This window comes from Dendropsophus ebraccatus, chromosome 8, assembly GCF_027789765.1.
Source record: "Dendropsophus ebraccatus isolate aDenEbr1 chromosome 8, aDenEbr1.pat, whole genome shotgun sequence".
In the NCBI taxonomy this organism is placed as follows: domain Eukaryota; kingdom Metazoa; phylum Chordata; class Amphibia; order Anura; family Hylidae; genus Dendropsophus; species Dendropsophus ebraccatus.
The window spans coordinates 70,005,485-70,022,950 of NC_091461.1; the positions used below are offsets into that span (position 1 = coordinate 70,005,485).

Here is a 17,466-nt window from a genome sequence, read left to right on the forward strand (position 1 = left end):
ATATATAAATGAAGTCCAGAATAATTGGCAAATAAGTAGCAATGTGAAATATTACCACTTATATTGGGATACTTGGGATACTTTGTATGACTCCCAAACAAAATGATAAAAAGTTTGAGATATGTAGAGTTTCTCTTTGTATAATCACAGTAGTCACAATGTACCTGAAGAGCACACAATATTATGTTTACCAGTGTTTTATTCAATGATGACACCCTTGTTCTAGTCATTTTATTCACTGGCCAACCTGCAGATGGCCTTCTCCCGCTGTTTGTTACATTCCTGGAATTGCCTCATAATGTCATCCATCTTGGTTATGGACGCTTTGTTGTGTTTTGTTCCTTAGATTGTTACTTGCAAGTGCATGAATATAACAGATAAATCTCATCCAAATACATACAGATTTTCAGGCTCAGTGACTAAAAACCGCACTTACTTTGGTTGTAGAGTTGCAACTTGTACTATATAAAGTATGTAACCAAGTGAATAAAGTTTAATGGCCAATTGCCAGTTGTTAACCCTTTCTGGACACTGATTTTAAATATTTTCAGACAATTATCAGGAGTCTGTAAGTAGAAAGATATTAAAGAAAATCCATGTGTCTCTCTTGTTCAAGGTCTGCGGGAGGAAGCCAATGCAAATCTCAAGTCAGATAACACTGCATATGCAGATGTGTACAGTAAAGATGAAAGCAAGTTGCTTTGTGAACTTGCGACTGATAATTTTTTTTCTCCTTCTGTCGCTCCCCTCCCTTTGGGTTTTCTCTGTCCTTGGACTCCATCCACTCGCCTTTTCTATCTAGAAGCTTGCTGCCTATCATCAGGTGCTGTCCTTCAGGATAACTATAAAGATAGGACACAGAAGTATGCACAGCCTCTCCAGCAAGGGAGGCCGGACTGCACATACAGAACACCATGCTTCCTGCAACTCTCAAACTGTGCTGTGGCATTTCCCACCAACATCTCCGCAAACTCACTGGTACAGTATATCCCGTTTGCATAAATACAAGATTTCATGCAATGTTTTTATTAGTTTTTTTGAAATTCTGCATTGGATTAATAATGTTTATGCACAGATTAGGTCTATTTTTTTCCTTTAAATTGGTGAAGTAGAAATTCTCTTTCTCTTGGGAAAAGTCAGATATCTCAGATTATAAATCTTTTCTACTTCTCAGCAGTTGTCTACATTATGCTTTACTGTAACATTATATCTATATCAGCACAAAAATGTATTACTGGTATTCATATAGCACATGATTGCGGTTACTTACAGTGTGTTATACTATTGTGCTACAAAGACTGTATGGTGACTTTTCTTTGTGTGTGTATATGCATGGTTTATACTGCATATTGGCATGGGGCTATTTCTAAACATGTCACATTCATTAAAAGACAGTGTTATAAAGCACATGCTTTATGTTAGTAGGGATCTAATTAGAATTTTCAGTATACTATTAGAAATGTGCTATGACCACTTATATTGTATCTTAATGTATACATCTATAACAGTAGATCTCTATGCACTTGAAAAGGAAAATAAAAGGAAAACAGAATTGCATAAATGAGTTTGTACAATGGCAACAATAATTTTTAGTTTATTTGTTGTTACAGTTGAGGAGTGAGGAATGATTTATGGTGATATAGAAATATACATTGGCCTTGTGTCTGAAAAGGGCTATGAAAATTAACCTGGGTTCATATTGCGTTTTTTGTTTTTTTGTTCACATTTATGTTACTTCTGAAACAATAGCCGCTGTTATGAAATATGGCAGTTGTTTTTACATAGTGTGAACATAGTCCTTTACTATACTGACACATAAATGGGGGAGATGCCCCTAGCAACCAATCAGATTCTACCTTTCATTCCTTACAGACCCTTTGGAAAATGAAAGGTGGAATCTGATTGGTTGCTAGGGGCAACTGACACAGTTTCGCTGATAAATTTCCCCATAGTATTTCAGCCAGTATTTTGGTCAATATTTTTAACCTTAGTGAGAAGTTGGTCAAAAACAAAGAAAAACACTGTGTGAACGTCCATTAGTAAGATGGAGGCCAAATGAATGTCCTTTGGGCCTCTGTCTGGCTAGTATACATCAATGTCAAAAGAGAAGATGAAAAAAGGGATTGAGTCCAGTAAATAAATGCATACTGGTGTACTATGGGTGATGGTTGCCACTGTTTGGCATTTGGCACAGGCATCCATTAAACATATATGTCGTGAACCTATGGATGGCGGATGCTTCTAACCCCATAGGTTATAATGAAGTCTGTTCAATGGATATATAGAGAGACTTTGGGGACCTTCCTCCATTTTCAGTAACTGTTTTTAAAGAATGAAATAGGATTAGATCTTATATTTTCTTCATATATATTGGTCCAATAGTGTAGTTTCTATGCTGTCTTTCTCGTAAGTAATCCAAGTGCATGCTGAAGAAGTAACCACATTGAGATGTATGGAACAGGTCACAAAACATTTGACAACAAATCTGCCACATGTGAATATACTCTAAAGGTTTTTACCCACTAGACTGCACATTTATTTATGCAAACAGATCATGCATAGTAGAAATCTTATCAACCTCTTTACCTATGAACTCCTCTCAGTATATACTGTAATGTACCCAATTATCTGCTTGCTTTTCCTTCAAATAGCAAAATTTTACAATGCGGCCCTCAGACCAAAATAGTTTTTGCACTTGTCTTTTTGCAGAACATTTTTCTCTGTCTCATTACCTGGAACATTTTGGAAAATAGTTTGTATAATTTCATCTCTAGGCGATATACACATACATACATCATTATATGAAGGTGACATATTGGGATACATCAACCATGCTTAGAGCCATGGCTTTTGTCAGCACCATGGATAGGGATTTGAAAAGCTTTCTATGCAGTTGACATATATTGTGTGATGATCCTGCAGCAGATATACCATCTGGAGATCATTATATACATGTACAGGTTGCCTAATGATCTAGCATTTTACAATGTATTCTTCATCCATAAAATCAGGTTGCAAGTTTATTTTCATAGACTATAAAAAATTGTACATCATTTTAACTACTTTGTTTTGTCCTAATGCATTGAAAACAATATGTGTGCTCATCAATCATTCTGAATTACAATACCTTGTGTGCATTTTTAGGTCTGCAACGGCCCGCAGTTGGTGCGTTTGGAAGAGAAATGTCAAAATTTATTTTGAAGACACCAAACTGCTTCCCAAATATACCTGTGTCTCTGCAGAAAATGATGTGCACAAAATTAGGTGAGTTAGTCCATTAAGCATAAATGTCAAATATAAAGAATGTGTAGAAATTGTCGTGTCAGTACCTACTGATACGATAAATACTTGATCATTTATATTGCCGCTAAATGCTTCTTTAAAGACATACAATTACAACTTCAAAAAGGTCAAGAGCCTGAGTAGTTGAAGTATTTAAGTGGAGATGTTACTTAGCATACAACACTGCTAGAGGAAGCAAGCTTAGTTGCTCAGTATAGTAACACAGCCCAATGTACGGAATGCGATTGCTGTTCGTTGGGCTAGTTACTATGCAGTGATCCCTGCAAGTCGAATTTTTTTTTATATATAATAAAAGAAGTTATTTCAAGATTAAGGTTAACAAGCTGATGCATTGGGGGTTTGACCACTGGGAGCCCCAACGCTCTTGAGAATAGAGGCCCCTCTTCCCAGTGTGCAAGCTTGGCCCCCACTCCAGTAATTCTCTATGGGACTTTTTAACAGTTCAAACACTGAGCAGTTGAGTTCAGTGTTTGAATTTGTTTAAAAGTCCTATAGAGAATGAATGCAATGGGAGCTGAGCATGCACACTGGGAATCATGCTGCTGCTCCATTCTCTTCAGCAGAAAAAAGGCCTCCATTCCCGTGAAATGGGGGTCCTACCAGTTAATAAACACCTCACCCCGTCCTTAATCAGCTAGTTATCACTTATTCTGTTAATAGTGGGTACCTTTCATTCATGGAATAACCCCTTTAAGGTTGCACTGGGCTTAGAATACAAGAACAGATACACGTATAAAGAGCAATGTGTGCATTAGCCATGTAGATGAAAAATCTCATTGCACTTATGTTAAATCATTCAAAGCTTTTATATTGGCACATTAGTACATCATGGCTAGATGACAAATAACTGCAATATCATTGCTTGTAACTGAGCTGTAAAAATCATACTGACAGGAAAAGGGTCTAAACTACTTGCATTAGACAATTTTTATATAATGCTACTCTTTTAGAACATATAACAAACATATTATGCTTACCTCTCCACGCTTCCCCAGTGAGAAGTCTTCAGTGTCCCCCGGCAACTGCAGCCTCACTACTTCCGAGATGAACTCATCTCATGAGTGACAGCTAATTCAGCCAATCACTGACTGAGGTGGTATAGCACAGCGCCAGTGATTGGCTGAGAAGTGGCTGAAGTGAGTGTGGGACACCAGGCACCCCATAGCAGGGCACCAGGGGAGCCTGGAGAGGTAAGCATAACTTGTTTATTATGATTTCTAATAATGCAGCATTATATGAAAAATTTTCTAATGTCGGATAACCCCTTTAAGTTGCTGCAGTCTGTATGGCTTTACCTGATGATATAATAAGATATTAGAATAAAAGAACTGCATACAGTATATCCAATATCTATTTACCATGCATTTGTATAGGAATTGAGAGCATGAGTAGTAATTTACATAAGTTGGCCTTAGTAGCAGTAAAGTTTTGAATTGTTGAAAGAACCTTTCACCAGAATGATTCCCTTTAAACTGGGGCCCCTTGCAAAGTAACTGAACTAGATGTTGCATCATAAACAACTTACTTAAAGGGGTATTCCAGGGAAAATCAATAATTTAGCAAAGGAAAGGGTTAACCAAGGTTAACACTTTCCTAATATACTTACCTGTTGTTTTTTTGCCCCCCAAGGAGATCTCCGGTCCGGTCACGTGATCTTGCAGCTTGTGGCTCGGATCCTCTTCTCCTTCCGGTTCGGTGACGTCACCCAGCCGGCGTCGCTCTCCGTCTCATTAGCAGCAGAGCACTGAACCCTGACTGGCTTGGTAGCGTGCAGCCAATCAGGGTTCAGTGCTCTGCATCCCCACACGCTTCAGAGTGGGGGTCCCCTGAGGCTGCAGTAAGTTATCAGGGGTCGTCGGGCTCAGTGCCGGTCACCAGTTACATGGGCCGGCACTGCACTACAGCAGGTGATCACTCCGCAACCCCCCCCCCCCACACACCTTGTCAGCGATGCCGACCGAGTCCCGGGAGGGGATGCGGCGGGCGGCATTACTTCATTCATAGCTACCAGACACCCGGCTGCCCGCCGCATCCCTTCCCCCCAGGGACTCAGGGTCGGCATCGGTGGGGAAGTAATGTGTATCTGCTGATCCCCCCGGCCCCCCTCCCTGTGTCCCTGTCAGATCACTCACCCCCACCCCCGGAGCGTGCTGCTGGCCCCGATCTCTGCACTGGTCTCAGGCACCTGTACTCAGCTGGCAGGCGCTGTGTACAGAGCAAGAAATCTCTCCTGCCTCAGTCACACAGAGCCTGTCAGCTACTGAGTACAGGTGCTTGAGACCAGTGCCGAGATCGGGGCCAGCAGCACGCTCCGGGGGTGAGCGATCTCTGACAGGGACACAGGGAGGGGGGGCGGGGGGGGATCAGCAGCAAATACATATTACTTTGCAGGACTTCCCCCCCCTCCTCCCTGTGTCCCTGTCAGATCACTCACCCCCACCCCCGGAGCGTGCTGCTGGCCCCGATCTCTGCACTGGTCTCAGGCACCTGTACTCAGCTGGCAGGCTCTGTGTGACTGAGGCAGGAGAGATTTCTTGCTCTGTACACAGCGCCTGCCAGCTGAGTACAGGTGCTTCAGACCAGTGCAGAGATCGGGGCCAGCAGCACGCTCCGGGGGTGGGGGTGAGCGATCTGACAGGGACACAGGGAGGGGGGCCGGGGGGATCAGCAGCCGATACACATTACTTCCCCACCGATGCCGACCCTGAGTCCCTGAGGGGAAGGGATGCGGCTGGCAGCCGGGTGTCTGGTAGCTATGAATGAAGTAATGCCGCCCGCCGCATCCCCTCCCGGGACTCGGTCGGCATCGCTGACAAGGTGGGGGGGGGGGGTTGCGGAGTGATCACCTGCTGTAGTGCAGTGCCGGCCCATGTAACTGGTGACCGGCACTGAGCCCGACGACCCCGATAACTTACTGCAGCCTCAGGGGACCCCCACTCTGAAGCGTGTGGGGATGCAGAGCACTGAACCCTGATTGGCTGCACGCTACCAAGCCAGTCAGGGTTCAGTGCTCTGCTGCTAATGAGACGGAGAGCGGCGCCGGCCGGGTGACGTCACCGAACCGGAAGGAGAAGAGGATCCGAGCAACAAGCTGCAAGATCACGTGACCGGACCGGAGATCTCCTTGGGGGGCCAAAAAACAACAGGTAAGTATATTAGGAAAGGGTTAACCTTGGTTAACCCTTTCCTTTGCTAAATTATTGATTTTCCCTGGAATACCCCTTTAATGCAACATGAAGTGGAAAGGGAATACATTTGTATGCTAATAAACTTACATTATATTTTATTTCATAGGAATTAATACAGTTCATGACCTCAGAGAAACCGCAATTCTTTCCAGCCAAGAGTTGTTTTACTTTACCCAAGCAGAGGACACACTTCACAAAGCAATATCTATGCTCCAACAAGATGGCTGGCAAGCTGAGACACAACAGGTTGGGCACCAGTGATCTATAGGTACACACATGGCTGTCAGCATACAGACCTGTTTTCAAACTCTTGGTCCTTCTTTTCTACAGGGGAATGGTGACTGGATTCTAAGCAAGACATTCCCCAGGATAGGAAAAGTATTTCGAGCTGAAGCAGTCATAGATTCACCACCAGAACTTATCTACAGTCAACTTTTTGAAAAACTTGAACAGATGGATCAGTGGAATCCAAGCATCAGTAAAGTGCAGGTAATAAAGGTAATAATTATTGTCAGAAACTAGCTAAATGACTTATAAAACCTGCATAACTACAGTTCTTAAACATGTCGGTAAACTATAACTGATCCTGTAATCCATACTTGATACTGACATTGCCTACAGTTCTGTAGGTTACAAAAAGAAATGCTTTTACCTATAAACTGCAATTATAGTAATCTAAATGAATGAACATTTCTAGGGGATAAATCACTATTCATCAGCTTTAAATATTTTTGGACAGAGCGGCCAGTGTCATACTCTGTGTGAGCCCGGCCTATAGCTCTATCCATGTTTTCCAGACAGCCTTAGGGCTGCATCCAACTTCTTCAGCCACTGCTAATCAAATGCAGAGTGTCTGGGTTTGGACGAACCCAAACATGCTCAAGGTTTGGTCATTTTTAGTCAAAAGCTTTACATTTTTTGTATGGTTTTATCACTGCAGCATAATCTTTTTTTCCAGATTCTACAAAAAATTGGAAGAAATACTATATTGACACGAGAAATTACAGCCCAGATTCCTGCAAATATGGTCAGTCAGAGAGACTTTGTCAGTGTACGACATTGCTACCGAAAGGGATCAGCACTTTATCTTATTGGGACTGCCACTGATTCTCACTTAATGCCTCCTCAAAAGGGAATAATAAGGTAGATACAATCTTAAAACTTCAATTTTCCTAAGATTGATTTTGTCAAAATATTGAGGGGAAAATTCTTTTATGACCAGAGTTCAGCACGTTGCTCTTGTGTAAAAGTACACTGGAGTAAGTGGATGTATTAATAAATGTTACATGTCTTTCTAACTGTCCAGGTGCTAGACTAAATTATATTAAGGCTGGGTTCACACTACGTATATTTCAGTCAGTATTGTGGTCTTCATATTGCAACCAAAACCAGGAGTGGATTAAAAACACAGAAAGGCTCTGTTCACACAATGTTGAAATTGAGTGGATGGCTGCCATATAACAGTAAATAACTGCCATTATTTCAATATAACAGCCGTTGTTTTAAAACAGGGGTGGGGAACCTCCGGCCCGCGGGCCGCATCCGGCCCCTGAGACCTCCCGATGCGGCCCGCGGCCCGCAGCTCCCCTGTGATGCGCGCCGCTCTGGAGGAGGAAGGAGCCGGCATACACAGCATCCTCCTGTGTCAGCTGCCGGACACAGGAGGATGCTGTCTATGCCGGCTCCTTCCTCCTCCAGAGCGGCGCGCATCACAGGGGAGCTGCGTCTCCTGCGGGCCGCACGCGATGACGTCATTTCATCGCGCGCTGCCTGCAGGAGAAGACTGGCACAGAGGACCTGGGACAGAAGAGGACATGGGCAGCGTGGGAACGGAGGTAAGGTGAGTGGGATGTTTATTTTTTTTATTTGGGGGTTAACTAGGCCACCAGGGACATGCCTGATGGGGGTTAACTAGGCCACCAGGGACATGCCTGATGGGGGTTAAAGGACAACTCCCACGGGACCCCAAAAAAAAAAAAAACACAGACACCATACTCACCATCTCTCCGGTGACGATCGCCACTCGATTCGCCCGCCGTCCGCCTCTCCGTCGCCGCCGTCCGCCATCCAGCGATGTCTCCGACTTCCGGGTCCAGGGGATGGAAAAGGCTGCCAGTGCGCTTGCGCACCGGCAGCCTTTTCATTGGCTAGAGCGCATCACATGGCTTCCAGCAAGCTCAGCCAATCAGGGCTGAGCAAGCTGGAAGCCATGTGATGCGCTCCAGCCAATGAAAAGGCTGCTGGTGCGCATGTGCACCAGCAGCCTTTTCATCCCCATTCACTTTGCATGAAGACGCCGAGGAGGAAGAAGACCCGGACCGCCCCTCGGCTCTGACGTCGTCGTCACCAGATGCCGCCCCGGAGAAGAGGACCGTGACGATCGTAATAGGTAATGTATACATTCTTTAACTTCCGGGGTGGGGGGTCGGGGGTCCGAAAGTGGGGGAAGGGGGCCAGGCCGGGTATTTAACCACATTACAAAGTTATATAACTTTGTAATGTGTGTTAAATGAGCAAAAAAAATTTTTTGTGGGTGTTGTCCTTTAACTAGGCCACCAGGGACATGCCTGATGGGGGTTAACTAGGCCACCAGGGACATGCCTGATGGGGGTTAACTAGGCCACCAGGGACATGCCTGATGGGGGTTAACTAGGCCACCAGGGACATGCCTGATGGGGGTTAACTAGGCCACCAGGGACATGCCTGATGGGGGTTAACTAGGCCACCAGGGACATGCCTGATGGGGGTTAACTAGGCCACCAGGGACATGCCTGATGGGGGTTAACTAGGCCACCTGGGACATGCCTGATGGGGGTTAACTAGGCCACCTGGGACATGACTGATGGGGGTTAACTAGGCCACCTGGGACATGACTGATGGGGGTTAACTAGGCCACCTGGGACATGACTGATGGGGGTTAACTAGGCCACCTGGGACATGCCTGATGGGGGTTAACTAGGCCACCTGGGACATGCCTGATGGGGGTTAACTAGGCCACCTGGGACATGACTGATGGGGGTTAACTAGGCCACCTGGGACATGACTGATGGGGGTTAACTAGGCCACCTGGGACATGACTGATGGGGGTTAACTAGGCCACCTGGGACATGACTGATGGGGGTTAACTAGGCCACCTGGGACATGACTGATGGGGGTTAACTAGGCCACCTGGGACATGACTGATGGGGGTTAACTAGGCCACCTGGGACATGACTGATGGGGGTTAACTAGGCCACCTGGGACATGACTGATGGGGGTTAACTAGGCTTCCAGGGACATGACTGATGGGGGTTAACTAGGCCTACCAGAGGCATCACTGGGGGGGTTAACTAGGCTACCAGGGACATGACTTGGGGGTTAACTAGACTACAAGGGGCATCACTGGGGGGGTTAACTAGGCTACCAGGGACATGACTTGGGGGTTAACTAGACTACAAGGGGCATCACTGGGGGGGTTAACTACAATAGCAGGGCATCACTGGGGGTTAACTACAATAGCAGGGGAACTAGGGGAACAATACTTTGCCTTGCCCTGGGTGCTGCAAACCCACGCTACTAACTGCCGCACATGGTATGCGGCCCTCGAATGATTTTATTAATGCCCGACCGGCCCTCGACATGGAAAAGGTTTCCCACCCCTGTTTTAAAATAACAGCAAATATTTGCCATTAAATGGCAGCCATCCACTCAATTTCAACATTGTGTGAACAGATCCTTTCTGTGTTTTTAATCCACTCCTGGTTTTGGTTGCAATATGAGGACCACAATACTGACTGAAATATACGTAGTGTGAACCCAACCTAAAAGTGTTGTCTAGGCAAAAAAATCTCCATACCTGTGGGTATTGTAAAAATAACAATCAAGGTATACTCACTGCTGCTGGCTCTCCAACTTCCGATGTTCCTTAGTCCTGTCAGCTTCTTCCTGGTTCCTGTGACATTGTATATCAAATAAACACAGGGAGTAGACGGTATAGTTGCCATTCACTAGTTACACACACACACACACACACACACACACACACAATCATTAAACCTTTTTACTTGTACAGTATTTTCATAAATAGCCACATACTGGGTGGGAATCCTTTTTAAGATATCAATTTATCCATTCGGCTGCATGACTGTATGATTCAGCTGCTGTGGTAGAGAGCTAACATTTTCTTTTTTTTCCCCTTATAGGGCAGAAGCTGGTCTCACCTGTATTGTACTCCGGCCTATTGAAGGCGACAGTGGAAAAACTCATTTCACATGGCTTCTAAACTTAGATCTTAAGGTTAGTTAATATTGGTATTTATGTCTACCTATAGTTTTGAAACAGCTTTAAGGGTTGATTATTAGGAGAACTGGCTGATGTCTCTCTATGTAATAGGGCCAGGGATCAGCTGCAAAACAAGCAAACAGCTATTTTATTTGTTTATTTTTTAATGAAGCAATAATTTAGCTCTTAGTGGTATCTCTTACTAAAGCTTTTATTTTAAATAAAAAGTTGACGATTATGGGCAAGAAAATGTCTAACAGACCAAGAATTCTAAATATGCCACTGTCAGTATACGGCTTTGGCTTTGCAGTATGTATCCTGAGGCAAGGCATGCTCAAGGACTGAGAGCTCATGCACATGGCTGTATTTTGTACAGGACTGTAAAAGTGGTGCCAAATATGTACATATGTCCTCTAACATTTATATATATATATATATATATATATATATATATATATATATATATATACAGTATGTGTGTGTATTCTCCACTAAAGTTATTGCATCTACAGATAGAGCCTGTGCATCACATCTACAGATGGAGCCTGTGCATCGGCTATTAATGTATAGAGGATCCATCCCCATGTGCATGAGCACTCATGGGAAAGTGTCACTGTCACATATCATAGAGACCTAAAGTTTGAACTTTTGATGCGTTTATGAAATACTGTCTATAATCCTGACCACTGACAATAATAATACAGAATTTTTTCAGTTGAGTTCCAGGCAAATTATTGTCTTAGCATCACTTCATATATTTGTTATAGCTGAAGTTTCAAATGATGAAAAAATGTACTAAAAACTATCTAGGTTCACCATTGAAAACAACCTCTAAATGTTCTTCTCTAAATATTTTCTGTCCATAGGGCTGGATACCCCAATCTGTGACCGACAAGGCCCTGTCACAGTCACAAACCGATTTTATTAAACATCTGAGAAGACATCTATCGTCAGGAAAAAATACTTCTTAACCTGTTATTGCAAATCCATTCAAGAACTGTATGTTTCATGATGTTAGCTATCAAAACTTGAATAGTTGTCTGGTCTTAAAGGGAAACTATCACCAGGTTAGACAAATCTAACCTGCTGATAGCCCCTTATAGCACCCGGGACACTGAGGAGGAAGGTCTGTGTCTTACCTTCCTCCTTGGTGCTGGTCCCGCACTGTTAGTCGGGGTATCTTCTCCGGAGCACTGTTAGGAGATAGATGATCCGGCAATGCTCCTAATTCTCTCTTAATTCTTGAATAAGGCCTCTGGGTCGGTCCTGCTTTTAATGATAACACTATAGGAATTAGTATGGTTGTAAAACCTATCCCTGCCTGGTCTCTAAGATTCATTCTGTGCCTTCAGATTTCAACAAAAACACCTCAGTCCGCCCTCATATGACGTTTAAGTCATACATAAGTACAGAATGGTTGAATAGACTTTTATGGGTGCTATATTAGATATTACTACAAAGTTGTAATATGGTAGATTGTATGATGACTGCAGCTAAATAGCACAAGCAGAGTCCTCAAAGTGGTCTTGTGTTTGCTGTAGATGGGTTATGGCTTTGTTCTAAGGTATGTGGCCTGAGGAACAATGAGCCTCAAAATTGTGCCAAAAAGGTTCTGTAAAGTGGGACAAAGCATTTATCAAACACCAGAAGGGAGATCTCTCATATACTGTGCAAGGGAACAGTTACCCATAGCAACCAATCAGATTCCAGATTTCTTTTCTCTAGGCCAGTGTTTCTCAACTCCAGTCCTCAAGACCCACCAACAGGTCATGTTTTTGCGGATATCCTATACAACGAACAGCTGTGGGAGTTACTGGTGCACTGACTATAATTATATCACCTGTGAAATCCTCAAAACCTGACCTGTTGGTGGGTCTTGAGGACTGGAGTTGAGAAACACTGCCCTAGGCCTATAGCTTGATTGATGGCTATAGGCAACCTCTCTACTGATCTGAGAAATCTCCCCAATGACCTACTTGATAAATCTGTCACACTCTTAGGCTATGTTCACACGTTGTAAGACACTGACCATTCCGTGAGGGGGGGGGGGGGGGGAGCAATGTATTTAAAATACCACCACCACCAAGACCCATGCAGGATTTGGCAGAGGATGGTTCACCACTCAAAGGCGTACCCTGGTGAGAATCTTTTTCTTTCAAATCAGCTGGTTTCAGGAAGTTATAAAGATTTGTAATGTACTTCTATTTAAAAATCTCAGACAGAGATGTCAGCAGAAAGCACTGCGTCAGACTGAAAAAAAAATACACCACTTCCTGCAGGACATACAGCAGCTGTAAGTATGGGAAGGTGTGATATTGTTAAATAGAAGTAAATTACAAATCTATATAACTTTCTGAAACCAGTTGATTAGAAAAAAAAAAATCGATTTTTGCAGTAGTAACCCTTTACCATCTGTGCCCACTGGATCAGGGACTCTATGTAAGTTATAATCTAGCATTATATATAAAGAATTGTACATATGTATGTATTATGTAAACAGCATGTATGTATTGTATGTATTAATACTGTATAGCATTGCATAATAAAATAACTATGTTTTAGATACTCAATGAATTCTTCCTAGCATTATTTGTCATATGCACTGATACTTTACTTTAGAAATGGATCATTTACCACCTCATTTTGTATTGATGAGAACCCAACACAGATCGTCACATTGACAATTATTGTGATAACATTAGCAATATTAAAAAAATTCCACTTTCTCATCACTTGTCAGATCATTTTCATGTGTAAATTGATTACATAGGGACCACAGAGAAGTCCTACTGGCAGTGTTTTGATTTCTCCTATAGAGGGCATCATTGCATTGACATGACATAACATATTATTTATGCATAGCAAAGAAAAGACACAGAGCCTGGAGATAAGCAAGCTTTGCTATTATAAGATTCCCTTTATTGCACATAACAACCAATCACAGTTCAGCTTTTATTTCTCATGTTGTTCTGGTTAAATGAAAGCTGAGTTCTAAATCAGTGTTTCTCAACTTCCTCAAGACCCACCAACAGGTCATGTTTTGAGGATTTCACAGTTGATATAATTATAGTCAGTGTACCAGTTAGGCTGCATTCACACGTTCAGTGATTTTCCCGGTCCGTGATTGTGGTCCGGCACCTACCTCCGTGATTCGTGCAAAACAGTCCGTTTTGCATCCGTTTTGTATCCTTGTCCGTTTTTTTCACGGATCTGTCTTACAGCATTTTAAATTACATTGATTACATCACATCCGTGTTTTTCACGGGTGAACACGGATGTCACATCCGTGTACATCTGTGAAAAACACGGATCTCATTGATTTCTATGGGGAATCCTTTCTGTGCATCCGTTCCGAGTAATGACATGTTCTATTTTTTAATGGAACGGATGACGGATCCGTGAAATCACGGAACATCTGAATAGCCCCATAGAAAGCAATGGGCTGTAAAATTGTCCGTGCGCACGGATCCGTGAGCACGGACAACTTCCCGGAACGTGTCATTGCAGCCTAACTGCCACAGCTGTTGTATGGGATATCTCTGGAGTTGAGAAACACTGCTCTTAATGGTGCAATGGCAACAAAGAGAATCTTACAGCACAATAAATCTACCCCATAAAGTTTTACAGAATATACCATACTGCCTTTAAAAAGATGTAAATCTTAATTTAAAAATTTTTTTATGACAATTCTAAAAGTGTCAGGCCGTTTGGCTGCTGTGGCATGGGTCTTTACTGGTGTCAGGTATTGTCACTAAGGCTAGGTTCACACTGCGTTTTTGCAATCCGTATTTTTGCAAAACAACAAATGAAAAATGGATGAATAAAACGGATGCATTTGTGTGCATCCGTTTTGATCAGTTTTTCCATTGACTTCCATAGTAAAAAAAAAACGGATCAAAACAGATCTGTTTTTTTTAACGGACACAAAAGTACTGTCAGCTACGTTTTTGTGTCTGTTAAAAAAAAAAAGGATCCATTTTGATCCGTTTTTTTTACAATGGAAGTCAATGGAAAATGGATCTAAACGGATGCACACAAATGCATCGGGTTTTTTTTGCAAAAAAACGAATGAAAAGACACAGTTGCAAAAACACAGTGTGAACCTAACCTAAGCCAGACCTCCAAAGCAGAAACTGCACTGGTATTTTCCATTGCTAGAACGCTTCCCATTTACCATCCATTTTTATGCTTTCTCATGCGGTGACAGGGCCAGAATAGGAGGTAGGAACCTGCCAAGGGCCCAGGGGACACAATTTTTGGGAATCCTGGGCACTTGTCCTTGATCCCCTGTGCTAGGAATCACTGCTTCCTCACCCAGGGCCATATTTTCCACTAGGCACCCGTGTTCAGTATTGGAGCAAGTAGCACAGGAAGCTCCCCTGCTCCATCCATGAAGCAAGGAGTTGTGAGGACTGACCACTGCCTGTAGAAGTGGGTGAAGATGAACTGCCCCCCTGCAGGACTGCCCTGTACTACACAACCTACACTGGTTAGTCTATGATCCCCTCTCCATGTACCATTCAGGGTCTATTAAACAACATACATAAAAGGGGAGGGGATCCAACATGATGCAGTATCCCCTCTCCACACGTACTGTTCAGGGCCTGGTGCCCATAAAGTATCCCTCAAGTACTGCTCAGGGCCTGGTGCCCATATAGTACCCCTCCCAATGTACTGTTTAGGGCCTGGTGCCTATACATCCAAAAGAGCGGGGGACTGTATTCAGGATGTTGTGGTCACCCAGCTTTCCCAGCATTTTGTACTCAGTATGATGGTGGTCACACAGCTTTCCAGCATCTTTTACATACAGTAGTATTAGAGATGAGCGAAGTAGGAATCATTTAGCTTCGTCCTGCAGTCTGCCTGCTCCACAAAGAGTGTGGGTGCAGCCCAAAAGTCGCCTGGAAAACATATTTTCTTGAGGTTTTTTGAGGTTCTTGGGTTGTATCTACCCTCTTCATGAAGGGGGCAGATTGTGGGTTTAAAATACCGATTGTTTTTGTACAAAGCTAGACGAATCCCGCTTTGCTTATCTTACTAAGTATGGTGGAGGTCACCCAGCTTTCCCAGCATCTTGTACTCAGTATGATGGCTGTTACCCAGCTTTCCCAGCATCTTGTACACAGTATGATGGAGGTCATTCAGCCTTCCAGCACCTTGTACTCAGTATGATGGAAATTACCCAGCTTTCCCAGAATCTTACACTCAGTATTGTGGGGGGTCACCCAGCTTTCCAGCAACTTGTACTCAGTAGGGGGTCACCCAGCTTTCCTAACATCTTGTACTCAGTATGATGGAGGTCATCCAGCTTTCCAGCATCTTATACTCAGCATTATGGGGAGGGGTCACCCAATTTTCCCAGCATCTTTAAGTCAGTATGATGAAGGTCATCCAGCTTTCCCAACATCTTATACTCAGTACGGTGGAGGTCATGCAGCTTTTCTAGCATCTTGTACATGGCATCAGCATTTTGTACACAGTATGATCATGGTCACCCCCAGCTTTGCCAGCATCTTGCACTCTCTATGTTGGTGATCATCCAGCTTTCCTAGGGGTATTGTCACCTTGGTATAAGCAGAGGTTCGGAAGCTAATTGGGTGTGTAATATGCTGGGACCTAATAGTGTAATATGTTCTTTCTGCATTGTCCTAAGTGTAGGTCGACACAAAAAGGACAATACAGGACATTAAGTGTGGCAGGGGGGCATCAGCATTTAAAGTGCCTAGTGCAGCATAAACTCCAAATACAGGCCTGTCCTCGTTCCTACAATGTAGACTGCAGACTGTCGGAGTCCACTTCGGACATCTCCATGATCAATTCTGGACCAATCAAGCAAGTCATTCATAAGATCAAATCCAGAAAACCAATCTATAAAAAATAAGATATGATTAGCCCTGGTCTAACACACCACACATGCTGCCTACTGTGACCAATAAATTACATCTCTGCCTCCATCTGTCGCCGAGTACCAACATTCCTCCACCATCCACAGATCATGAGAGCACAAAGCCTTTAATGGATCCCATCCCTTCCATGGTCCTATGGAAATAAAAGAGATAAAACCAATTAAAATCATCATACCATTATCACATATCCATTACCTACTCCTAATGTCTATATACAAACTAGAACCACCCTCCATACCTGGAAACAAGATTGAGACCTTTCTGACTATTTCAATTCCAACTTCTTTAATCTCAGTTCTCTATTCCAACCTATCATCAATGGTGGAACATGATCCACTACCCTAAACTTAAACTGACTAATAAACTAGCCTCCAAAAAATGTTTGGTAATAGGCAAATTAGTTTTTCTTTGTGTTCTTGTCAGAATGGGACACACACAACCAGACAGTGGGCCCTGATCTGAAACCACCCACTGTCCCTGCCTAATTGCCTCAGTCAACCCTAGGCGGTCGCGGACAACCACTAAGAAGTTCCTTGCACTAGGTACGTGGAACACAAAACACGACGGACAGACAAAACACAATAAAGAGTAGTGAACTAGCCAGGTCAAACCGCACGGGCAACGCCGTACAAAGTCAGCAATACAGAAGAATAGTCACGGGTCAGGCAGGGGGTCAGATTAACGACTCGAGCAGTCAGAAGGGATTAGGACGGGAAATGCGGGAATAGACAAGGGGGAGCTGGGACCAGGAGTTAACCTAATAGCCAGCGATCAGTAAATGACCGCTGGCTCTTTAAATACAGGACCAG

At 43.5% G+C, this 17,466-nt stretch overlaps 1 protein-coding gene across 3 annotated transcripts; it reads left to right on the plus strand.

Annotated features, from left to right (window-relative positions):
* Window positions 1-806: 806 nt before the first annotated feature.
* Window positions 807-12,797, plus strand: LOC138798643 (steroidogenic acute regulatory protein, mitochondrial-like). Of its 3 annotated transcripts, none has more exons than XM_069979182.1 (7): window positions 807-978; window positions 3,145-3,264; window positions 6,598-6,737; window positions 6,822-6,989; window positions 7,450-7,634; window positions 10,673-10,766; window positions 11,618-12,797. In XM_069979182.1, the coding sequence occupies exons 1-7, from the start codon at window positions 915-917 to the stop codon at window positions 11,720-11,722; spliced, it is 876 nt and encodes a 291-aa protein (XP_069835283.1). In that variant the 5' UTR covers window positions 807-914; the 3' UTR covers window positions 11,723-12,797. The 3 variants fall into 3 exon arrangements, with proteins under 3 accessions (XP_069835283.1, XP_069835284.1, XP_069835285.1); XM_069979183.1 differs by having other exon boundaries at window positions 6,822-6,980; XM_069979184.1 differs by lacking the exon at window positions 807-978 and adding an exon at window positions 2,126-2,406.
* The last annotated feature ends 4,669 nt before the right edge of the window (window positions 12,798-17,466 follow it).